Consider the following 26,071-nt stretch of genomic DNA (forward strand, 5'->3'; position numbering starts at 1 on the left):
TGACTTTCTGGATTTGTTTCTCTTTTTTCCAGACGGGGCAGTCTTTCGATGAGGACGGGTGGCCACCTCCGCAGTTCGCGCACCGGGCTGGATTGACGCAATCACCCTGGTGCGCCGCCTTCGAACAGGTGCCACACGCCTCTTCCTCCTTACATCGGTCCCTGACGTGTCCGAATTTCTGACATTTAAAGCATCTCAGGGGGGACGGCACATACAAGCTTACGCTGACCATGAGGTATCCGACCTGAATGTCCTTGGGGACATCCGGGCAGCAGAAGGTGAGGAAGAAAGTGTTGGTCGGGACTCTGTCCGACCCCTTCCTCACCGTCACCCTGTACACTTCGGTCACTCCCTGAGAGGACAGCTCGCTCTTGATCTCGGCCTCAGACACACCTTTCAACTCCGGGCATCTGATGACCCCCTTTGAGCAGTTGAGGCCTTTGTGAGGGGAAACCTTCACCGCCCTATCCACGAAAGTGGTCGCCTTGAGAAGGAGCTGTGTCTGCCTTTTGGATTCCGTCTGAACTAAAAATGCTCCGCTCCTCAGCCTCTTGATGGACTTCAGCGATCCTGCCAGACACTGAAAGCCCTTCTGGATAGCGAAGGGGCTGAGAGCCGACAACGGCTTGTCGTCATCAGCGCCCTCCATCACCAGCCACGATGGCCAAAATCCAGAGGTCTCAACGACCTCCGAATCAGAGTCTGAGTCATCCGTTCCCTGCCGCCGTCTTTTACCAGAGTTAGGGGGGTGTAGTTTTTTGGAAGTCATGTTGGAAAAAAAGTAAATTCATCCCTCCCTTACCCACCCACCATGGGGTCCAACTTAGGGGCCAGGGTCAAGGGAACACCAGCTTGACCCCTTCCAGGTTTCGGGAGGGATATACGACCAACAGTCCAGCTCCAACGTGTTCCCCCCCGATCATGCCCAGCTCCCGGGGACAGAGAACCGAGCACTACGGGGGTTACCTTCGTCGGCCACTAAACTGCCAGTCTTGACCCAGCCCCACGAAGGGGTAGCCGATTGACACACACGGGCCAATGTGTGCCGCCTGTCTTAGGAGAGGTCCGAGCCAAAGGGATGTGTTGAGAGCAGTGTGCTCTCTCAATCCCCAGGATCTCATTCCCCTCCATCACAGGTCGCGCCGCACGGCAAACACGGCGGGCCTAAAGAAGGCCGCAGAGAAAAAAAAGAATGTGGAAAAGAAGGCTTGATAGGGAGCTGAGGACAGAAAAGAGGCAGTAAAAAGAAGAATAGAGAACAGCGAAAGGGACAGTGGGTCACGTTTAGTTTGGGCCTCACTCACGACCTGTTCGGCATGGGAAGCCCTATCAGGGGCATCAGTACAAAACCACCACTTATTCAGCCCTGACAGCTACGATGGCTATGTAGGCTGTCAATTAAGACCTGGGATCAGAGCACCAAACCCCAAGAAGCACTGATGCCCCCGCCGACTAGCCTGCTGCTAGCTGTGCACGGTTTGTTGTAATATCTCTTTACAGCTGTACGAGACAGAATCAAAATGGCAGAGAGGAGGTATCTCCTACTTTCAGAGTTGTCTGAACCATCGCCATATATACGGCGAGGAATTCTTTTTGATGACCGAGATTATTGGGTCCACCCCATTAACACACAACGGAGTGTGTATGGAGAATATCACCATTTGGTTCCAGGCCTCAAGGAAGATGCTGAAAGGTTTCTTTCCTACTTCAGAATGCTACCAACCACTTTTGCAACACTGCTGGACCTGGTTCAACCTCACCTTAGCAAACAAGACATTGGCTTCAGGCGACCAATATCAGCAGAGGAACGTTTCGTGTTGACACTGCGGTAAGTATTGTGCAACTTAAATTTATATTCTGTCTTTTCAACTCTATTTATTTTATAGATCATACAAAGTCAGTGTCATTTAGTGTGATCGTTCTCTTCCACTTCGTTCTTTTTCTTCTCTTGCACTATTGCAACACAAAATATGTCCACATTTACATACTCCACATGTATTAAGAATGTACAAAGTGTACCACACACACATAACACACACACACACACACACACACATGCACGCAAACACAGGTGCACACACATACAGACTCACACACAGACACACACACACACACAGAGTTATATATGAAACAAAGAAAAAACATTGAAAATCTTTTTTTATTTGCTGTTCTAATTAGAAACGAGAGTTATATTTGTAATTGTTTCAAACTGTAATTGACACATCAATCCAATGTCAATTAATGAGATGGACAATGGGTAGTAGGAAAGCGAGAGTTAATGCAACAGTTGGTAAGTAACTTGGGCCTCTTGCTGAGAATTCTCTTGGGAAGATGCATTGTAAGTGCCCATGAACTGATCTTGTATAAATGGCATACACTGGGGACTGGTGGAAGGTTGTGGAGCATTTTGCTGAAGTTGCTTCAGCACAGCATCGTTCACTATCTTGTTGATGTCACCTTTGACTTGCATTACAAGATAAGGATCTTTCAGTTTCTGCAAGTCGCATGCCAGGGAACTGCAGAATGCTCCCCACTCATCCGCTGGTTCCTTGCACTCTTCTGCAGCCACAACCTTTTTCAAGTTGGTGATTTTCTCTCTTTCTAGGGATAGAAATTGCTCTTCCAATCGAGTTTTCTTCGTCATTCGACCTTGCTTTGGCTGCGTCGGTTTGGGTACTTCAGATGGAGGGAATGGTGACTCAACGCTCGTGTCGTCACCGCTGTCCACAGGTGTTGTCAACACGGAGTCCTCTTGTAGGCTTTCATCTTGTGTCGAGGTGTGGAAAGAACCCTGCATTTCTCTGCCCAAAAACTGATCCTTCATGAATAACATTGGTGCGTAAAACGGCCAACGAACCACATTTACACCCTTCTCGAATGCTGGTTGGCCACTCTTGGTTTTAGGGAACTTGTTGGTAATCTCCCTCATCTTGTCCTTCAGGGTCTTCAGTTTCTTTTTGCACATCTCCACTGAAACATACAAACACAAACCAATATGTAGATTACAGAAACACAGCTATTGTGATTGAAATGGTACCAATAGGGAAACATGTTATGTGCACAAAATCATCTATTTTTCTTTTACAGTTATCTCTCAACTGGAATGTCATTTCGGTCATTGTCACATTCCTTTCGACTGGGAAGGAGCACGGTGGCACAAATTGTGGAGGAAACTGTCGACGCCCTCTGGACGACGCTGAGGCCAGTATACGTCAAGGAACCTACAAGAGAATCGTATCTTGAGGTGGCTGATATGTACTACAACATCTGCAATTTTCCTAATGTCATCGGTGCTATTGATGGCAAACATGTGCGCATACAAGCTCCGGCAAAGTCAGGCTCAAATTACTACAATTACATGAACTATTTCTCTATTGTTCTCCAAGGCACTGCAGACCCTCAGTTAAGATTTCTTTGTGTTGAAGTTGGAGCTTACGGAAAAGAAAGCAATGGTGGAATCTTTGGAAGATCGGAGATTAAAAAAAAACTCTTGATGGGAATACCGTAAACCTGCCAGAAGAAGCACCTTTACCAAACTCAGACGTCAGCCTCCCCTTTTTCTTGGTGGGCGATTCCACCTATCCTCTCAGACCATATCTCATAACACGGATCAACACAAACTAAACACATGACAGCAAAATCTTCAATTATCGTCACTCTAGAGCAAGACATTGTATTGAATGTGCTTTTGGGGTTCTGGCAGCAAAATGGCGAGTGCTGAAAACAACAATCTGTGTCAAAGTGACCACCGCTGAAAATATTGTGTTAGCTGCTATCACCTTGCACAATGCTGTCATCAATCATGAGGGTACTAGCAGGGAAAAAGACATTCCCATTTGGGATGACTCTCAAGTTCGTGCTCAGGAAAGGCAAGTGGTAGTCCACCCAGGAGAACATGCAACATGGGTGAGAGAACAGCTTGTCCAGTACTTTGTCAGTGCTGGTGCTGTGACCTGGCAAGAGAACTACATTTAATGCATCTGCAAGTGGTGCAGAACACTGTTGAGAAAAGACACATTTTTTTTTAGTTACACAGACAGTGACTGAGAAACCATGACGGTTTTGTGTGTGTTTGAGTGCGGGCAGAATTATTTTTTAAAAAAAGCCCACATAAAGTATATGTATACATCTCTTTAATAAGAGAGAGAGAGAGAGATTGAGAGGGAAGGGGAGAAAAAGAGGGGGTAAGAGGGGGTTGGGGTGGAGTTGGTGGAATGGGAGAAATAGAAAGAAAAAAAAACTAGAATGCGTTCAGAGACCGCAAACCCCGCCGAAAGTGAAACCGTACTTAAAGGGTTAATATATGTCCGATTGCCACTAAACTCTTATCAATGTCAGGGAAGGCCATGACCAATAAGTGTGCCAAAAATCGTCAAGAAAGCTCCGGTAGTTACTGAGATACTGAAGCGGTTCATTTCTTTTTCGGGCCTAGAAGGGGTTAATATTTGTCCGATTGAAGCCAAAACGTAACTGATTGGTGCCCTTGGTTATATCAAAGCGTACCCCAAATTTCATCTCGATAACCCTATTAGTTTTTGTGTAATCTTGCTAACACACAGACACACACACACACACACAGGCAGACACACACACAGACAGACACACACACACACAGAGTGATCACTTAACCCCTGCCTTTCGGCGGGGTAAAAACTAAAATTGACAAGAGGAAAATCATACAAACACATTATCATTTTCCCGCACACACATGCAATATACCCACATACACCAACCCATTTTGGTCATGCATGTCAGAAATTAACTGTTTGTGACTCACCTGTCAGTCCAGTTTTCTCTGCAATTTCTGGAAACAACTTTTGGCGCACATCTCTGTTCATGAAATCTTTGTGCTGCTTCTGCCAAAGAGGAGGCCTGTCTTGAACCAAAGTGATGAATTCCAAGGTTTGGTCTGCGTATGAGGACATTTTCAAAAGAAGCTTCTTCTGGAAGCACTGACGTTGCGAAAGAAAGACACAAGGGACGTTAAAAAAACAACAACAAAAAACCCATTGCATCACATCTATTTTTGGCCGGCAACCGCCGCTCGAGCTTTGAGCGGTGATAATTGTTTGGAACATTACCACCGCTTGACACTAGCAGTGGGCTCGCGGTAATCGCGCGGTGGTAGCGAATCGTGTGGCCACTCCAACAATAACCCCTATTACTATTTCCGCAGCGCGGCTACAGCGCAGCTCAACCGCTTTTCATGTGGCCGCACCCTTAGATAGAAAATTTCCTTTTAATTACACATACTTAACCGTGACCCATCTAGTGCAGAATAGCGCGGCAAGGTGGAGGGCTCGCCTGTTCTACTGTCTGTGTGCTGTGATGGCCTGTTGTGCAACTACCACAGAAGCGATGCCTCTTGAGCCATCATCCGGCAGGCGTGCGACGTCTCTCTGGTAGAAGTCAATGAGCCATCATCCCTAAAGCGATGGGTGTCCCTCAAGTAGAATTCGATGAAAACAGAGTGTACTGAGTCACCTAAGGATATTGGTGCGGGCAAAGAAGACAGAGGTCCGCAGCTGTATTGTGGGGAAGGTCTGTGGACCACAGCTGTGCTGATAAATGTAGCGCAAAGAAAATCGGGTCGGAGGGTTGAATCCACACTTTACTGAGAGCCCTTCAAATCAAAGGAAGGGAAGGAAATACATACCCTTATAGGGTTGTCTCATTTGAGCGCGGTTGAGCGTCAATGCAAGGAGGTGCGCATGTGGTTTGATCTGATGATTCCAGATTGGATGTGGGCCGATAGTGGAAGTGATTTTTGTGTTTGAAGGAAACTGTGGCACGAGACAGAGGTAGGTCACCATGTTGGGCTTGCCTTAGGCATGACAGCCAGATCTGTAGAGCTCCTCCATGCGAGCTGACAGACGATGCCAAAAAATGACAGCACTGGTATGTTGCCTATGCAGAGAATGGCAGACATTTGGCAACAAAAGACTTGATGTCCCTGGTGTCTCTGGGACAGGGTTGTGTAATTGCCCAGGTAGGTACCATCACAAAGGGGCATACGGAAGGCTTGGTGGCTTCTCTACCTGAGTGTGGCATGTTGGAGCAACCTGCAGAAAGTTGTCGGCAGTCAATGGCTGGGTTGGATCAGGCTGTGGAAGTGCATTTCATGTGCCCACAGGTCACTGAGTCTCATTCTGTGGTGGAATTCCAAATGGAAGAGGGTTTCCATGGGGAAAATTTTTGCTGAAGGTTCTTTAGTGAGAAAGGGGACCGGATCCATGACAGGCCTCTGGCTGTGTGTGGTGCGCACTGAGTCTGGGATGGAGCGGGACGGGGCAGGGAGGTAAGTGGCTCAAGATGTGTTGTACTGGCTATTTACATCAAAGCACTGATCTGACATGTTTTCAGTATGGCCAACTGCAAAGTGAGAGCTGTATTATCAGCGGTTTCTTAATTGCAAAGGGAAATCATTTGCAGCTTAGTCTTTCATGAATGACTATGTCTCTCAGACTAGAAGTCAAATTGCACTGGGACTTAGTGCTGTAGCCTTGGGCCTAAGTAGCCTTTGGGATCCGTCCCAATGATGAGTCCTAAGGCCCTCTTGATCGAGGTACCGGGGATGCAACTTGGGCAAAACACTCTCTACTATAAATTGTATAAATGAATTCTAGCCCGAATAGTCGGGACAGCAGTTGCCTCCTCTGCTGTTCTGATGGTGACTGTCGTACACAACTGATTATCATATATTGTTCCTAGGAGGACACCAATCAGCATGAGTAAATCAGGAAACAGCTGCTATGTGCTTGAGGGACGAAGGTGTCCACCATGCAGGTTATGTTGCAATGTAAGGAAGCCGGAAAGAGTTGACGGGGTCTTGTGGTGCAACCGTGTGTCTGAAAGACATGGTGCTTGCTTCTGAAGTGACAACAAAGTCATCCTCTGACAGGCCCTTGACTGAAGGCTGGGGCTCCATGATGGGATAGCCTGCCTAGAAACCCCTGGAAGTGTCTCATTGGAAAGACAGTGCTTGAGAAGGAATGCCCATCCGTAACCACAGCAGTGGTTGTGTGTTGAGGCTGAAAGGATCGGGCAGGGAAGACCAAGTGCAGAAAGTGCTTTCAAACGCCAATTGTTTGAGACGTTGATGCTGGATCTGTGTTCAAGCAAGGTGATGAGGTGAACTGATGTGCTTGAATGCGGCATCTGCCGTGCTGGTATGAGTGGGCAGAAAGGTACACCCCTGTGGCTAATGGACGGTTCGTTGTGCTTTGTGAGACGCATCCGTCCTCGTCAATATGCCTTTCTCCCAAATGTAGAGGAAAACAATTATGACCCAGGCCTTCTGCTACTAGACAGGAGTGGAAGAGATGGGCTTAGGGTGATTGTCTCCTGCCCAGTGGGCAGTTTTTGGGTCCGCTAAAACTTGAAAGGCAAAGATAGACACCCCTTCATGGGAAGGCTGGCTAGGATGTAAGGCCCATGTGGAGCTGTTGTCACAACCACAGTGGTGCAAACCAAGGGTTGTTGTAGGCAAGGGGGTGAAGAAGGGATGCCTTACAAACTTGGAAGGAATGAAGGGCATGTGTGTCCGGAGTGTAAGTTGGGCTGCCTCATCCCTCCTTGTGCCAGGTTAGGGTATCTCTAGCCCTGTGGGTGATTGTTGTAGGCAAATGAGTTGGGTTGCCTTGTCCCTCCTTGCACCAAGAGATGGCATCCTTAGCCTTGTGGCTGAGAAGTGAGTGTGTGTGGGTCCCTAAGGACCAGCCACTACTGATATGTGAAGAAGCATACATTCAGGCGTGAATGAGGCAGTTTTGTCTGTGAGTGCAGTCGTCCTCCGAAAGCAAGGTAGGGATGAATTTATGAAAATGAATACATATATGTGCAAAGGGATTATAAACTTCCATCAACTCAAGTGATGATGTCAGGAATACGCCAATGACAAGATATCAAGTCACAAGAAATAAGCAGCTGCACAAGCATACGTGTAGCATGCACAGATACACCCAAGTAAATGGGTAAGTGTGCATAAACAGTAATGGAAAAGAATCTGTGTATGCACCTACATATTACAATAGGTGTACATACACATATGAATAATGTGCCAGTATGTAGACGCAGAGAGTTCTGGGCATTGTGTCTCAATGAATAGAGATAGAAATATAATAGTACATTAATATGAAAATTGTATGAACCTATCCCGTAAGCACACACACATGTGTATACTGAGGAATAAGTATACATCTATAAGTGTAAATAGAAATGTGTATAAATGTAGCAAGATATCTTTTCTTTCTTTTTTTTTCTTTTTTTTTTTAATAGTTGTTGTTATTTTGATAATAAATCAAAAGGAATAGAAAGGGAAATATTCTGATTTATTTCCTGTTATTGTGTATAACAAGAAAAGAATGGTAATAGGATTGGCTGCCTGCAGAGGACAGTGTGCAAGTGTGGGGGGATGAAGAACCCAAAAGTTCAGTGGCCAATAGCCTGAGAAACAGCAAGAATGGTGCAGCTGCTGTGCAAAGTTGTGTAAAGCCCATGAATGGGCAGCAGGACCCAATGAGAAACCGAAAAAAACATCACTGGTGGACAGCATTGGGGGCAGGAGTGACGTGCTGTGTAGGCGGAAGGGAAGTAACTACAGCGTCAACCGCCTAGGTTACTAATGCGGAGTTGCCTCCCTTGGCGCCGATAATCGGCAAAAAAATGAAATGAAATGAAATTATGGTGCTTAGAGCCTCGCCAACCACTAAGGCCATCTCAAGGCTATCGCCGCGTCAATAACTACTACAAGGATTAAAAAAACAACCAATTAAAACGAGTCACCACTTCAAACTTTCCACTCCAAAGTTAAAAAAAAACTTCCATAGTTTAAAACCTTCAAATCTGGTTTAAAATGTTCACTTCTTTTAAGAAGTCCATCAGCGCCCACGGAGGGACATCACGAAACAAAGTCTTCAAAGAAACCGCCGTGTAATGTCTGCGTCTAACGTCATGCAGATCCCAACAGTCAAGGAGCACGTGTTTCACGGTGAGAAGCTCGTCACAGGGAATGCATCGAGGGGCCTCCTCCCCCTTCAACAAGTAAGAATGAGTAAAAAAAGTGTGCCCCGTACACAGTCTGCACTCCTCCTTTCTGTTCTTCACCCCCGAAGGGAGGGTCTCTTTTAGGTCCGGACGGATCTGGAAGAGCTTGTTGTCCGTCTGGGTGTTTCACTCCTCTTGCCAAAGATCCTTAACGTAAGTGTTCACCTTCCGCTTCATGTCTGTATAGGGTACAAAGGATCTGGATAATTCTTTCTTTACAGCGTTCCTGGCCAGCAGGTCCGCCCTTTCGTTACCACGAATGCCAACATGTCCGGGAACCCAGGCCAACACAACCTCGTATCCTTTCTTCGTTGCGAGAGTAAAATCTTCATAAAATTCCAGCAGTTTGGGATGAGTGATATTCCTGCAGGCGATCGCCTCCAGGGCTGACAAGGAGTCGGAAAAGATTATGAATCTCTTTTGTTTCGAAGAGAGAACCATTTTTACCGCCAGAACCAGTGCGGTCAGTTCCGCAGTGTACACCGAGCTGTCAGACAGGATGTGTTCCGTTGAGGGCCGGTCAGGAAAGGCGGGACAGAACGCAGATGCAGCGACTCTGTCCTCTGACTTGGAACCGTCAGTGAAGATGCTTTGAAAAGTGGGGAATTTGTGGCAGAGTTCCGAAAAGTAAGTTCTGTAGGCCAGAGAACTGGTGGTGTCTTTACGGTATGAGGCCAGATCGAATCGGACCTCAGGTGTTGTAAAGGTCCACGGAGGGCTGTCAGGGAACTTAGAGAAATCTGAGATGCCACCAACATCCAGACCGGCATTTTCTAAGTGCAGCTGAATGCGGAGTCCGAGAGGAGGTATGCAGTTTGGGTTGTCTGTAAATTTCTTATCGAAAGGGTTGTTGAATACAGCATCATAAGCAGGGTTTGTAGGTTCAGAAAACAATTTCAAATAATAATTCAGGGTCAGCTTCAGTCTGCAGTTGGAGAGAGGCGGTTCCCCCGCCTCTGCGTACAGGCTGTGCACAGGGGTGGTGCGGAAAGCACCTAAGCTGAGACGGAGCCCTTGGTGGTGTACAGGGTCCAACAGTTTCAGGTAGGACGGTCTGGCCGAGCCGTATACTACACTTCCATAATCCAGTTTGAACCGGACCAGGGCTCTGTAGAGGTGCAAGAGAGTTCTCTTATCAGCACCCCAGTTCGTGTGTGCCACAACTCGGATGATGTTCAGGGCTTTTTGGCAAGATACTTTCAGCTGTTTAATATGGCTGAGGAAGTTCAGCTTCTGATCAAAGACGACCCCTAAAAATCTGGCTTCCTTGACCGCCGGGATGGTGGATTTTCCCAGACGGATTTCAGGGTCCGGATAGAACTGGCGAAAATTATGAAAATGGATGCATTCAGTTTTGGAGGACGAAAATGTGAAGCCATTCTCCTCTGCCCAACACTGAATTTTGTTGACGCAGAGCTGAAGCCATCGCTGGATGCTGGCGTACGTGCTGCCAGTTGCATATAAGGCAAAATCGTCCACGAACAGCGAGCTGTCCGATCCCCTCTGAACGGATTGAACGATGTCATTAATTTTGATGCTGAAAAGAGCCGGCGACAGGATGCTCCCTTGCGGGACACCTAGCTCCTGCTCGTAAATGTCGGACAGGGTGGTGCCGAGTCTCACCTGGAATTGTCTGTCTTGTAAAAAATTGTGAATGAACTGAGGCAGGTGTCCTCGGAAGCCGAGCTTGTGCAAGTCCGAGAGAATACCAAATTTCCACGTGGTATCGTAAGCTTTCTCCAAGTCAAAAAATATGGCCACCACATGTTGTTTGTTTACAAAGGCATTTCTTACAGTGGTTTCCAGACGAACCAGATGGTCAACGGTAGAGCGATGCTTGCGGAAACCGCACTGTTCTTTTGCCAGAAGGCCGTCGGTCTCTAGTTTCCACATCAGTCTACCGTTGACCATCTTCTCCATAAGTTTGCAAATGCAGCTGGTCAGTGCAATTGGGCGGTAGTTGGAGGGGTTCGAGGGGTCTTTTCCCGGTTTCGGCAGCGGGATTATGAGGGCTTTCCGCCAGGAGGGTGGAAAAAAGCCTGTGACCCAGATGTGGTTATAAACTTTAAGCAGGGTGTCCAGACAGGTTTGGGGAAGGTGCTTTAAGAGTTTATAATGGACCTCGTCCATTCCTGGACAGGAATCCGTACAGGTCTGAAGGGCAGATTTAAGTTCATTCATTGTGAAAGGAAGGTTGTAATTCTCTGTGTTGTCGGAAAAGAAGTTACATGGTGTTTTTTCTGACAGGTTTTTGGTTTTAAGAAACCGAGCAGATTTGTTAGCAGATCTCGAGTTCTGCTCAATTGTGGAGGCAAGCAAATTGGCAACTGCTTTCTTCTCTGTGACCAGAGTGTCTGAAAGTTTAAGATGATGAAAGGTTGGGCATACGTTTTTGCCCTTAATTCTTTTTAAAACCCTCCACACTTTCTTCTTGGGTGTGCTGGAGGTTAAGGAAGAGCAAAAATCTCTCCATGACTTCCTCTGGCTCTTTTTAAAAACATACCTGGCTTTCGCCCTCAGCTGTTGATGGGTTCGAACGCTATCGGTCTCCGAAAGACGCGTCGCTGCGCTCTCTTCCGAGACTTACGGGCCTCCCGACATTCCGCGTTGAACCAGGGCGTTCTAGGGACCTGAGGCTTGGAGGTAGACTGCTGCTTTGGCGCAATCTAAAACGATCCGAGTCAGAGTGTCAGCAGGGTCCTTGCTTTTTAATACTGTTTCTTCCTGCAGCTCCGCTCTTATCTTCTTGGTAAAAAAACTCCAGTCTGCTTTGTCATAGTTCAGGCGGTCAGGCAGAGAGTCACCTTCTCCATCTGTGGGGCGGAGGACGACAGGAAAGTGGTCACTCCCGTGCAGATCATCGTGCACTTTCCACTCGTAGTCCAGGACCAACGATGGATCGCAGACCGACAGATCTAAACATGAGAGCTTTCCAGAGGACAGATGAAGGTAAGTGGGAGACTTGTCGTTAAGACAGCACAAGTCCATGTCGGAAAGGTTTTCCAAGAGAAGACCTCGGGCTGATGTCATCTCACTTCCCCAGAGCGGGGAGTGTCCATTGAAGTCGCCCAACAGTCAAAACGGACGTGGGAGCTGATCGACCAGGTTCATGAGGTCCTGCCTCAGAACACGGACGGAAGGAGGAAGGTAGAGAGAGCAGACAGTGATGGTTTTCTCAAGTGTGACTCTGACTGCCACCGCCTGTAAAGGGGTGCTTAAAAGAACTGTACTGTATAAAAGGGACTTGTGAATAAAAAGAGCGACACCTCCCGTCAATCCCTCTTGCTTCGGTTGAGCGGGTTTAAAAACGGAGTTAAAACCAGAGAGAGATAAAACCTTGCCATCTCTTTGCAGAGTCTCCTGCAGTGCCAGCACTGAAGGTTTCAAAGCACGACAAAGCAGCTGGAGTTCCTGAAAATTGGCGTAGAACCCCCGGATGTTCCAGTGGATCACTGCCATTAAAAAGGTTAAAAAAATAAAGCAGCAGCCTATTCCATCGCTACCCCCCTGCTCCTCTGGCTTGCGGTGGCTGAAGGTCGGCCAGGATGGAGTATTTATTTTTAGAAATTACTTTTTCAGATTCCGACCAAGTCGGAATATCCACGACCTCGGCCCCTCCCGATCCTGCCGAGGCCGCAACCCTCCCCTCCTTGAGTTTTGGAGGTACGGGGGGTTTCCGGCCACTTCCGCCAGCCCAAGGGCCAGGCAGACGAGAGGCGGGGCGAGGGGTGCCGGGGGGTGGGGTGGGGCGGAAGGCGGACAACATGCCTCCGCCCGAGGTTTTCCGCTCCCGCCCAGCAGCCCCTGAGGACTGCCGCACAGGATGGGAAGGGGTAGACACGGCGCCTCCACCCAAGGCCAACGGTTCCGACGAGGTGGGTAAGTCGTCCGTCTGCGTCCCTGTGGACGTCGTCTGGACCGCGACGTCCACCGTCCTGGGTCTGACGACAGAGGCGTACGACGCCTTAGGCGACGCGGCCTCCACCTGTTTCTTTGCCTCAAAGAAGGATATCTTCTTTTCTGTCTTGACCTTCTGGATTTGTTTTTCTTTTTTCCAGGCGGGGCAGTCTTTCGATGAGGACGGGTGGCCACCTCCGCAGTTCGCACACCGGGCTGCACTGACGCAATCGCCCTGGTGTGCCGCCTTCGAACAGGTGCCACACGCCTCTTCCTCCTTGCATCGGTCTCTCACGTGTCCAAATTTCTGGCATTTAAAACATCTCAGAGGGAACGGCACATACAGGCTTACACTAACTATCAGGTATCCGACCCGAATGTCCTTGGGGACATCCGGGCAGCAGAAGGTGAGGAAGAAAGTGTTGGTCGGGACTCTGTCCGACCCCTTCCTCACCGTCACCCTGTACACGTCGGTCACTCCCTGAGAGGACAGCTCGCTCTTGATTTCAGCCTCAGACACACCTTTCAACTCCGGGCATCTGATGACCCCCTTTGAGCAGTTGAGGCCTTTGTGAGGGGAAACCTTCACCGCCCTATCCACGAAAGTGGTCGCCTTGAGAAGGAGCTGTGTCTGCCTTTTGGACTCTGTCTGCACTAAAAATGCTCCGCTCCTCAGCCTCTTGATGGATTTCAGCGATCCTGCCAGACACTGAAAGCCCTTCTGGATAGCGAAGGGGCTGAGAGCCGACAACGGCTTGTCGTCATCAGCGCCCTCCATCACAAGCCACGATGGCCAAAATCCAGAGGTCTCAATGACCTCCGAATCGGAGTCTGAGTCGTCCGTTCCTTGTCGTCGTCTTTTTCCAGAGTTAGGGGTGTGTGATTTTTTGGAAGTCATGTTGAAAAAAATGTAAATTCATCCCTCCCTTACCCACCCACCATGGGGTCCAACTTAGGGGCCAGGGTCAAGGGAACACCAGCTTGACCCCTTCCAGGTTTCGGGAGGGATATACGACCAACAGTCTAGCTCCAACGTGTTCCCCCCCGATCATGCCCAGCTCCCGGGGACAGAGAACCCAGCACTACGGGGGTTATCTTCGCTAGCCACTAAACTGCCAGTCTTGATCCAGCCCCACGAAGGGGTAGCCGATTGACACACATGGGCCAATGTGTGCCGCCTGTCTTAGGAGAGATCCGAGCCAAAGGGATGTGTTGAGAGCAGCGTGCTCTCTCAATCCCCAGGGTCTCATTCCCCTCCATCACAGGTTGCGCCGCACGGCAAACACGGCGGGCCTGAAGAAGGCCGCAGAGAAAAAAGAATGTGGAAAAGAAGGCTTGATGGGGAGCTGAGGACAGAAAAGAGGCGGTAAAAAGAAGAATAGAGAACAGCGAAAGGGACAGTGGGTCACGTTTAGTCTGGGCCTCACTCACAACCTGTTCGGCATGGGAAGCCCTATCAGGGGCATCAGTACAAAACCACCACTTATTCAGCCCTAACAGCTACGATGGCTATGTAGGCTGTCAATTAAGACCTGGGACCAGAGCACCAAACCCCAAGAAGCACTGATGCCCCCGCTGACATAGCTCACTCGATCACTGGCCACTAAGCCTCCCGACCACGACAAGGTAGTGACCCTCCCGGGAGAGGGTCAAGAGAACACCAGCCTGACCCTCTCCAGGTTTCAGGAGGGATAATCGGCAAAAAGGATGGTGTCTTTAGAGCACAGATCCCCTGGTGTGATGTTTCCTCGCTGTAGAGGGAGGAGTGTCATGGTGCGTGTGGAGTCCGTGGTTCGATGCCACCGTAACTGACATAGGTGAATACAGCCACAAGGGGGATAATTATAATGTCTCTTGGTGCCATGGGGATCCCTAACTGAATCGGTCGCCATCAGACGCGAGATGGTCGGGACATGTGGCATGATGGCGCCGTAAGCCAGTGTTATGGGTGTCATGGACAAGGGGGGTGGCAAGTCCGTTGGCTTGCCGTGGGATGTTCATCCCCGTGAAGCTGAACGGTGGTCCAATCTCGCGAATAGTTCCTGCGAGAGGACCGACGTTCAGCTGTTGTGTGTTGACAGATAAAGGGATAGACAAGATCGGCCTGAACACTGCCGAGTGGCAGGATCGAGTTATCATGAGGCACTCCGACGTGGAAGTGCCAATATTAGTCTGGGTAACAGCGGAGTTAGGCAGTGGGGCAGAAGAAACCAGCACTGCCGAAGTTCAATGGACCGTGCTCGCACCTGCTCTGTAGGCAAGGGGCGGAGCAGGCACAAGGTGTGGCACCAGTGCATAATTGCTGCAGCAAGTTAACAATGGGTTGCTGGTTGTTTGGTTGAGCAGCTTGCTGAGACGCCATTAGTGGATGGGAAACAGCAGCAACCGGCGGTGTGGCAGATGGGGTCATCACCGCATAGCTTGGAGGGACCGTGCACGCACCCGCACTGTAAGCAAGGGGCCGTGCCCGTAAAAGGTAAGTAACTGCGGCGGTCACCAGCAAGGGTGTTGAAGCAGGATTTGTCTCCCTTGGATCAGATGCTCAGGACAAGGGGAGGCTGCACGCGCATGGGCGAGCATGTCCCCTAGTGGTCCACCTTCCTCCCTACACATGGGGAGGGCATCCCTAAGCGCCTCGGTCACCATAGGATCCTAGATGGAAGAGATATGCCGCGTGGGGTGCGTGTGATCCGATGTCATGGCCGCCGCGACGGACACATCACACACAGGGCCCAGTCTAGTGTGCGGATCCAAAGCCAGTGTATGGTGTTGTTTTCCCAAAGGGATTGTGGCACATTCCATTGTTGAGACTGTGGGCATGGGCAAAGTGATAGAGGAGATCGACTTTGGCGTCCTGCCAACTGGCAGGGCCGAGAAAACGCGGATCGCGTCAAGTTCGTTCGCGAATTGAAATGAATAGCATCAATGGCACCACTGGGGTAACGAACCCCAAGAAGTCACTGGAGTAGGTGCAGGTGGTGGAGGTCTGGAGTCGACCAGAAGGAGCGGAGGAAGTGGAGGAGGCAGCGGGTTGGCGTTGTTGAGAGGGCCAGAAATAGAGGGCCTAGAGTGTCCGCGAATCGATTGCGATCGCGCCTTAATTTTAGCCCGATTTCCCAATCGAGCCATATAATTATGTGACCTGGTTGAAGACATAATTTGACAACAAACAAGAACGCCAGAAAATCAACAGACAGACAGAAAATATGAAAAAAAAATTGGAAAATCAACAGACAGACAGAAAATATGGAAAAAAACTTAGCCGTATGAAGAGCACAGGAACAGGAGTCATAATGGCTGCCGGAAAAAGAGGGCGATGGTCAGTGGGGCAAAGGGGAGATTACCTACTTCCGGGAGGTTACTGGCCGTAGCTACTTTCGTTATCTCCGCATAGGCGGATAGTAGTTTGCACAGGACAGGAATGTCAGACCCCTGCCGGAGTCTGCACTAGTGGGTCACGGTTAAGTATGTGTAATTAAAATGGCATTGTAAAATACTGATGACAAGACAATAGGTTCAAAACGTGACATGAATTTTTCTGTCGGGGTGAGCACTGGGCAGAGCAGTGATACAGGTGTAACACAGAATGACATGTTGTTAGCAACTGCGGTGGACTCTAGGAGCCAGCAGACAAAACGTGGAACACTGACTTCGCAATAGGTGCGTGATTGGAGCCACTGTTTATGACAGAAATGAACTGCAGTGTTAATCACAAGCCACTGTTTATGACAGAATGAACTGCAATGTTAGTCATGAGCCACTGTTTATAACGGAATGAACAAGAGAGGCAAGGCCTTCAAGACTCACTTGTGATACACTTTAAAAAAAAAAATTCTTAAATCCAAGCTTTTTATGCATTGAGTATAATTTCAAAATGTAATGTTTAAGATCAGAAAGATCAGTTTAAAGCAAATTAAGTCCCCTAGCATTAATTACAGAGTAATTTCCCTTTTATACTATCTGCACCAAATGTTTGCAAAATAAATAAAACTTCCATGCTTAGCAAAAGAAGTTCCTGTTTGAACAAAAAATGATAATAATGACTGCTCTTGTTGTTGGGTCAGAATATCAGATCAAAGTGCCAAGTTTAGAGAATACAAAAAATATAACAGGAAATGCAGTTTGCATATAATTAGGCTTTTATTTTTTGTGCCCATCCCAGAGGTGCAACATTGTTTTAAACAAGATGACTGGAAAGAACTGAATTTTTCCTATTTTTATGCCTAATTTGGTGTCAACTGACAAAGTATGTGCAGAGAAAATGTCAATGTTAAAGTTTACCACGGACACACGGACACACAGACACACAGACACACACACACACAGACAACCGAACACCGGGTTAAAACATAGACTCACTTTGTTTACACAAGTGAGTCAATAATGTTAAAAAGGGGACACTGGCTTGGCAACAGGTGCATGTTCGAACAGGCCACTGTTTATTACAGAATGAACTGTACTGTAAATGGGACACTGGTTTGGCAACACTTGAGGTGTGTTGTTGGAGCAACTGTTTATGATGGAATGACCTCCAGTCTCCCAGTGGTTTTCTTGGCCTAGATTTACAGGTTAAGACAGAGACTGAATTGTAACGTAAACTGTTTTTTCTCTGCATCGATTAGTTCAGTCTTTAATGGTCGAGCCCATACGTGCATGTGATAAAATTTCCTTAACATTAATGGTATAAAATATTCAACAATTTGACAGTGGCTCCTATAACACACCTGTTGTCAAGCAAGTGTTCCCTTAAAGTTGCAGTTCATTCTGTCATTAACAGTTTTTCCAACAGCACAATTGCAGCCAAGCTAGTGAGTGTTCCCAAAACATTGCAATTCATTCATCATAAGCAGTGGCTCCAATCATGCACCTGTTGCCAAAGTAATGTCCCCTTAATGTTGCAATTCATTCAAACATAAACATTGGCTCCAATAATGCACCTGATGCGGAAAAACATATTTTGAACTTTTGATATATTTACTGACCCTCCTGTCTTTTTTCATCTTCTTTGAAATGCTACACACAGGAAAATATGTGGATTATTTTACATTACATTCAAACCAACCTGGAAAACCCTAACAACCAAAACTGGTATACCCATTTCAGCATTTCGGTACAGGGAATGAGCAATGACATCACGAAACTAGAGTTATTTCCCTCATATCGGGCCGCTTCAACAGCACTTCTGTTGATTCGACAAACCGACTTGCTCGAACATCTTGAGGCTCTAGAATAATTAACAAGTGTAAAATGGAAAAGCAAAGGAAAATAGGAAGAACGTTGACCAGCTTGATCTTGAGGCAAGATGTCCATACATCGATAAACTTAGCTTTGTGAATGGCTTCGACCAGTACGATTCAGTTGAGAATGAACTTCATCTGTGTGTGTCACTTTCGCTATGTGTTTGTGTGTGTGTGTGTGTGTTTGTGTGTGTGTGTTTCTTCTTCGATTTTACGCCTGTTCACGCGCACGCAAGTTATGTTACTGTGTTAGTGTGCTGTCATCAGTATGCACTGACGTAAACAAAATTTAGATCATTGGCTTGTGGGTGTGTGTGTGTTTCTGAGTGGTGTGTCAATGTGTGTAGTGTGTTTGTGTATGTGTGTGAATGATTCACTTTGTGCTTTGTGTGTGTTGTTGTAGTTGTATTTCTTTTTATCACAACAGATTTCTCTGTGTGAAATTCGGGCTGCTCTCCCCAGGGAGAGCGCATCGCTACAGTACAGCGCCACCCTTTTTTTTTTTTTTTTTTTCCTGCATGCAGTTTTATTTGTTTTTCTTATCAAAGTGGATTTTTCTACAGAATTTTGCCAGGAACAACCCTTTTGTTGTCGTGGGTTCTTTTACGTGCGCTAAGTGCATGCTGCACAGGGGACCTCGGTTTATCGTCTCATCCGAATGACTAGCATCCAGACTACCATTCAAGGTCTAGTGGAGGGGGAGAAAATATTGGCAGCTGAGCCATGATTCGAACTAGCGCGCTGAGATTCTCTCGCTCCCTAGGCGGATGCGTTACCTCTAGGCCATCATTGTGTGTGTGTGAGAGAGTTAGTTTGTAAATGTGTTCCACTGTGTGTGTGAGTTTTGTGTTAGAGAGAGATAGAAGGAGAGAGAGAAAGTGTGTGTGTGCATGTTTGTGTGACTTATGTATGTGTTGGCTGGGAAGGTTGGTTTCAAGGTATGTGAACCAATAGCTCAAGCACACAATTATACACACCCAACAAATCACAGCACAAAACACACACACATACTGACACTGCACACACACACAGAGTACAGGGCAAATTTCACATAATTTCACCTCAGTATCTGACAGGGATAAGATGCTGTCCTACATATCACTGTATGATTGTAATGAGAATCTGTCATGTCTCCTGCATGAAGATTAGATGGTCTTTTCATGAAAATTTCAAAGCAGTTAATAATTACTGCTACTTCAGTATTTGTTACCCAAAGGATTCCACAAATTGATGCAGCATACATGATTGTAGACACAGTGTCACTAAAGTCATGATCAGCATCTAGTGATAAGAGATGCCTCTTCCCTTGTGGCAGAGAAGGCAGTAAAAACTGTAATACTGTCAGGAAAATCACAAAACTGGAATATCATTTGTAAAATTTTAACTTTTCAATATTTCCTCTCTATTCTTCACTCTTTTGTGTCAGGTGTTTTCTGTTATTTTCACTCCGCTGTGCCCAAGGTGAAGAGATGGGGCCAAGTAGTGTGAGACTTTAACATATCACAGGCAGGGCTACTTCAAAACATAAACGTTTTATGTTGACCTTTACAGTCAATCACACACACATCAACATGTGCATACACACACATACACAAAACCTCAATCACACACACACACACACACACACACACTCAGACCCGCACTTTTTCTCTCTCGCTCTCTTTCTTGCGTGCATGCACATCAGTCAATCAGTGTGTGTGTGTGTGTGTGTGTGTGTGTGTGCGTATGTGTGTGTGCGTATGTGTGTGTGTGTGCGCGCGCACACATCTGTCAATCAGTGTGAGGTGAGTGTGTATATGTGCACATCAGTGTGTGTGTGTGTGTGTGTGTCACTGTGTGTGTGTGTGTGTGCACACATCAGTGTGTGTGTGTGTGTGTGTTTGCCTCTGTGTGTGTGTGTGTGTACGTGAATGTGTGTGTATGTGTGTGTGTGTCCATTCTTTAGTTTAGCATCTTTTCACTATCAGTGATATTAGACGATAAAAAGAAACAAAAAAAGGAAAAGAGGGTGGAGGTGGCTGGAGGCGGAGGGGGAGAAGAGGGGGAGGTGGGGGTGGAGAGAGGGGGTGGAGAAGTCAGGATAAAATAGAAATGCATAACTAACATGAAATTAGATAACCAGTAACAATTCAATAATGATAATAACTAAAACCATTAACACATCTATGAAGTACATTAAAGGAATGTAGAAATGCCTTGGAAAGTTCTACTACAAGAACCTCGTTAGAAATAACTTCCCCCAAATCATCTGCAGAACAGTTATTATCTTTGAAATACTTGGGCAAGAAGGTGTGTAACTGCTGACAGTGAAACAAACTATGATGCAAGCCGAACTGCTTACCACAAATGCATATAACATTTTTACTATATTTTGTCTTCAGCGCGTCAAGTTTTATACGGAAGTAGAGGTTATATTAATCTTGTATAGCAAGCTGAAGGATTCAGTATCTTTTCTTTAATAATATGCTCAGGGAATAATGTCCCTTTCTGGTTTAAAAACTTTGCCTTCCATCGTTTATGAAACTGACCCCAAGCTGTTTTTTTTTCCTCCCAAGCTGGTTTTTTTTTTCAAACAGAGTATGTCTCTTTCACGTAAAGTCAGACATGTATTTTGTTGATTTTTCTGAATCTTGTGCTCCTCTTTTAGCTGCTTTATCAGCAGTTTCATTGCCATAAATGCCCACATGAGAAGGCACCCAACAAAAACTGACATCAGTACCTTTAATCCTCAAACAATGTACCAAATGATTTGTGGTAATAACTAAGTCAGGTCTTGTTTCAAGGCTAAATGATTCTAGAGCATAAAGTACTGGTTTAGAATCAACAAAGAATGCTAGTGTGTGTGTGTGTGTGTGTGTGTGTGTGTGTGCGCGCGCGCGCGCGCGCACATCCAGTTTGATGTTCACCTCGTACACTAATCTGAAGACACATGTCTTGTTTCAGTTTTCTCTGTTTTTCTTTGAAACAGTTAATGAGTTATTAAGCAGTGTGCTCCAAATTTCCTAACTGAGCAAGATCTATGATGACACTGAAAAGCAACAACCAAGGCCCACATTAATTATCTTTGTTCATCAGAAGGGAACTGGGGTTGTGACTGATTAAATTAACAGTAACAGACACAGGTTGAGACTGATGAAACGGTAACAGTAACAGTCACAGGTCGAGACTAATGAAACAAACAGACACAGATAAATAAAATAAGTTATTGTTGGATAAAAAAACATTTTTAGGCTAATTCTTTTAGTGAAGCTATGTAATAAGCCAACAGATTGTGAGCATTCATCTGAACAGGGGTCAGAATTCACTAGAAAAGCTTGTGTAAGCCAAAGCTTCAACACAAGTAATGAAAACTAGCCTATTTGGGGAGAACACTTGAGAATGTTATCTCCATGGAAATGTCTTGAACAAACATGCAAATGTTCACTGATATTTGCAAATGTCACTGTGGTGCACTGGATAGCTGCGACACAAGCCTGCCTCCTTTGTTCTGTGACTTCTTCAACCTGCTTCCTGCTGTAGTTTCAATTACGGGATATCGTTAAAAATTGATACTCTGAGGGTCCAGAATCAGTTTTGTATCCTAGGCTTGTACAGCCGATAATGCTGCAAGTGAGTGTCATTGCTCAGTATCTTTGTGGAGACAATCATAGTTCAGCACCGCGTGACATAGTCACTTTTGTTTTCATTCGTTGCGCCCGACAAAATGGCATCCCATTCCACAATGCACCGCATGTGCTGTCATCTCCTCAAGCCCTATACATTAATTTTTTTCCCATCTTCAAAATGAGAGAGTATGGGGGAAGAAATGTGGATGCCAGAAATTTGCCTGGGACAATTTCTTTTGCCATGGGTTCTTTTACCTGCGTTAATTAAGAGCATGCTGCAAACGGGTCCTTGTAGTCTATCGCCTCACCTGAATGACTAGCACCCAGACCACCATTCAAGGTCTGGCAGAGGAAAAAATCCCGGTCCAGGGTTTCTCGCTCCCACCTTCCACACCATCTCCCAAAATTACGTGCACTTTTAACTCACCGGGGATTAGTTTGTCAGGGCCAATCTTGGAGTTGGGCATGGTGAAGCCCCGCAGAATCTTGGCCGCTTTCTTGGCCTCCGACTTCAGGTTGTGTGGTATGGGTGTGTTCACCATAACAATGGCTTCAGTTCACTCAGTTCCAAAACAATGTTTTAAAACAAATAAACTACCTCAGTTGATGAAAATTGTCACCCACACTTTCAAACTTAAAGTTTAAACAAAATATCCAGCGGATCTTGACTTCTTTACGATTTAAGCTTCCGGCTGTGGAGTTAAAATCTCGCGAACATTATTTACTTCTTCAATGGTCCGCTGGAGAGTTCCGCGGCTATCTTGGATCTTGCGCATGCGTATAGAACTTTTAATCGAAATCACAAACAATGGCAAAGGCAATCGACACAAGCAAAAACAACAAACATACGTGCTGTCCTCCATTTCTTCAGTTGATAGCCGCCATTGCTATACCAAACTGTACAATATATGCACAATAATTTTTTTTTTTTAAATGAAGCAAAATGTCGAAGAAAGAAGCCTTCTGTTTCGCACTTTCTTCCTCTCTCAATCGCCTCATTGCTCGAAATTTCGGAGAGCACAGATTATGTGACGCACCTCTGTAAGTCATGTAAACACGTGATTGTGAATGAATTTCTTAAAAATATTTTTTGTGAATGAATTTCTTAAAATCAAGTTTGAAGCATTTCACGTTTAGTAGTGCTTGAGATGAAGTCAAGTGTTACATTCGGACAAGGAACACATGTTCTTCGGTTCTTCTTCATGCAGATTATAAAACTCCTTATTTTTGACTCACTTGTGTAAACAAAGTGAGTCTATGTTTTAACCCGGTGTTCGGTTGTCTGTGTGTGTGTGTGTGTGTGTGTGTGTGTGTGTGTGTGGTAAACTTTAACATTGACATTTTCTCTGCAAATACTATGTCAGTTGACACCAAATTAGGCATAAAAATAGGAAAAATTCAGTTCTTTTTAGTCATCTTGTTTAAAACAATATTGCACCTCTGGGATGAGCACAAAAAAATAAAAAATGAAGCCTAATTATATGTGTGACGGGGTGGTAAGGTGGTGTTAGAGAAGGTGAAGACAGGTAGAAGGTGTTGTGCAGAAGAGAGCTGCAGCCAGGCAAGGTAGACTCGGGAAGGCAGTGCGGTGGTTTTTCTTCTTTTATTCTCTCATTCTTCCAGACCAGGAGAGTTCTCTGTTTGTCTGGCACTCGCTCACTCCTTATATTCTGTTCCGCCGAACCGCAAAGCCAGCGCCGTGAAGCGACTCACGAAACCGGCCCTCCGCGAGCCTTGAGGGGCCAAGCTTGTGTTTGTTTGACCAAATTTAGCGGCTTCTGACTTTCGGCTCGGGGAACTAACATAGACATATTATATATCACACAAAACTACAAGAGACGAGCATTTTCTTAAGCTAAACCATTTTCTACAAAAATAATGTAGTTAAAAACTGTAAATAAAAAGAGTCACTGAATGAACGAGCTTTTAACGAGTTCATGTATCATTTTTGTACATTACAACAATTAATACGTCGCGATATGTAATATAATTGTAACAATTAAGTAACTGAATATCCTGAATTTCCAACTATATAAAAATCATCTATAAAATCTGCTTCTAGAGTAAAAATATTTTACATAAAAATTCAAGAGAAAACTCCACGGACAGCCCCCGTGTCGGCACCGCTTGGCGGTGCTTTTGGCACTTGTGATCGACAATGAAATACTTCGTTTAGACCAACTACAACACAATTATACATGCACGATACTAATCAGATTGATAACAGAAATGCAAACATCTGCAAGACACGCTATAAAAATGTCTAGGTATTGTAAAAACATATTTTGCTCAAATCGGCACTGACGAATTCCAATGGCTTGAAGAAGAGATAGTTTTGTGGCGCCGAAATGCCGTGAGACATTTCGTACCATCGCATGCCTATAACTTAGGTGTACACGGAAAGCAGTACACGAGAAGAAACTTAATCATTTACGTTTTAATGCACAATCTAAATTCCACGGCAACTATACCGAGTTACAGAAAACGAAGGTATTTTGTATGTTTCAACTGAGTGGATTTCGAAGATCGCGCCAAAACTCATTCACATAAATATTAGTTTAAAAATGTTATAGGCTTTCTGGTCAAAAGATATCATTATATTTGAGAAGTATGATTGTTCTGAAGTCCCATAACATAAAACTATAATCTCATCTATAAGGAAGTGTTTATAATTTAACAAATTGATGAAAATCATCATACGGTTCCCATGTAAAGGGAGATAACTTGTGACCGATTTACAACTTCCTTAGTAACCTTCGGCGAGTCACAAACGTCGTCTGCTAAGCTGGCCCAACGAAGATCGTAGCCAACCCGGCTACATATGCAAACTGCATTTACTGTTATATTTATATTTTTTGTATTCTCTAAACTTGGCACTTTGATCTGATATTCGACCCATCAACTAGAGCAGTCATTATTATCATTTTTTTGTTCAAACAGGAACTTCTTTTGCTAAGCATGGAAGTTTTATTTATTTTGCAAACGTTTTGGTGCAGATAGTAAAAAAGGGAAATTACTCTAATTAATGCTAGGGGACTTAATTTGCTTTAAACTGATCTTTCTCATCTTAAACATTACATTTTGAAACAAGAGAGGCAAGGCCTTCAAGACTCACTTGTGATGCACTTTTTTTTTTTAAATCCAAGCTTTTTATGTATTGAGTATAATTTCCAAATGTAATGTTTAAGATGAGAAAGATCAGTTTAAAGCAAACTAAGTCCCCCAGCATTAATTACAGAGTAATTTCCCTTATTTTACTGTCTGCACCAAAACGTTTGCAATAAACAAAACTTCCATGCTTAGAAAAGAAGTTCCGTTTTGAACAAAAAATGATAAAAATGACAGATCTTTTGTTGGGTCGAATATCAGATCAAAGTGCCAAGTTTAGAGAATACAAAAAATATAAATATAACAGTAAATGCATTATACTCAATACATAAAAAGCTTGGATTTTTTTAAAGTGTATCACAAGTGAGTCTTGAAGGCCTTGCCTCTCTTGTTAGTAGTTGTTGTTGCTGTCATTGTTGTTCTGAAAAAACTACACATTGATTGTGAATTAATTTCTTAAAATTAAGTTTGAAGCATTTCACATTTAGTAGTGCTTGAGATGAAGTCAAGTGTTACATTCGGACAAGGAACACATATTCTTCGGTTCAGCTTTACGCGGATTATAAAATTCCATATTTTTAGTAGTTGTTGTTGCTGTCATTGTTGTTTTTTTGTTTTGTTTTTCTCATAGTTTTACTTTTATTACATTTTGTTTTTCTGTAATTCTACAGATCTACAGCTGACCACTGGGGAGAATAGATATGAAAATTGAGTGCCTGCAGTGTTTCTGAAAAAAAAAATCATCCAGGGTGGGGAAGTTAGTTTAGATATTTTGGGTTCCATGTTACATATGTCATAAGGTTACAGGTAATCATTAATAAAATACATAACTTTGCTCAAACTTTGTTTGATTTCATTGCATGGGCTAAGGATTGCATGATAGATTCATTACTATCATTATTATAAATCCAGTAATTCAAACATCTATGTCGAGAAAGTTCGTTTAGGTAACTTGGAGTCAATGCTACACATGTTACAACAAAGTTTTGCATAATCATTAATAAAAATCTGATTCACTGTTATCATTTTGATCATTATTTATATCCCACGCTAGTTGACTACTGCGCCTGGGTTCATGAGTCACATTTGCAAACACTGGTTCATTTCCAAAGAAAAATATGTATTTCATACCGTTCTTTTTACGTCAAGACATGATGTTTAATTTTGCCATCACCTGCC

The 26,071-nt window shown here is 45.2% G+C and overlaps 1 protein-coding gene across 6 annotated transcripts in view; it reads right to left on the reverse strand.

Moving 5' to 3' along the window:
* LOC143286821 (SH3 domain-containing YSC84-like protein 1) overlaps positions 1 to 22,551 on the reverse strand; it is a 197,010-nt gene extending 174,459 nt beyond the window's left edge. For 4 of the 6 annotated variants that reach the window (XR_013055859.1, XR_013055858.1, XM_076594630.1 and 1 more), the window contains exon 1: positions 22,212 to 22,551. Coding sequence is in view for 3 of the 6 variants with exons in the window: in XM_076594630.1 (XP_076450745.1) it covers positions 22,212 to 22,326 (115 nt within the window). In the remaining 3 variants the exon portion in view is untranslated. The remainder of the gene's footprint in view (positions 1 to 22,211) is intronic. The other 2 variants (XR_013055860.1, XM_076594628.1) reach the window with 1 other exon arrangement.
* Between the last annotated feature and the right edge of the window lie 3,520 nt (positions 22,552 to 26,071).

This window comes from Babylonia areolata, chromosome 10, assembly GCF_041734735.1.
Source record: "Babylonia areolata isolate BAREFJ2019XMU chromosome 10, ASM4173473v1, whole genome shotgun sequence".
Taxonomy (NCBI): domain Eukaryota; kingdom Metazoa; phylum Mollusca; class Gastropoda; order Neogastropoda; family Buccinidae; genus Babylonia; species Babylonia areolata.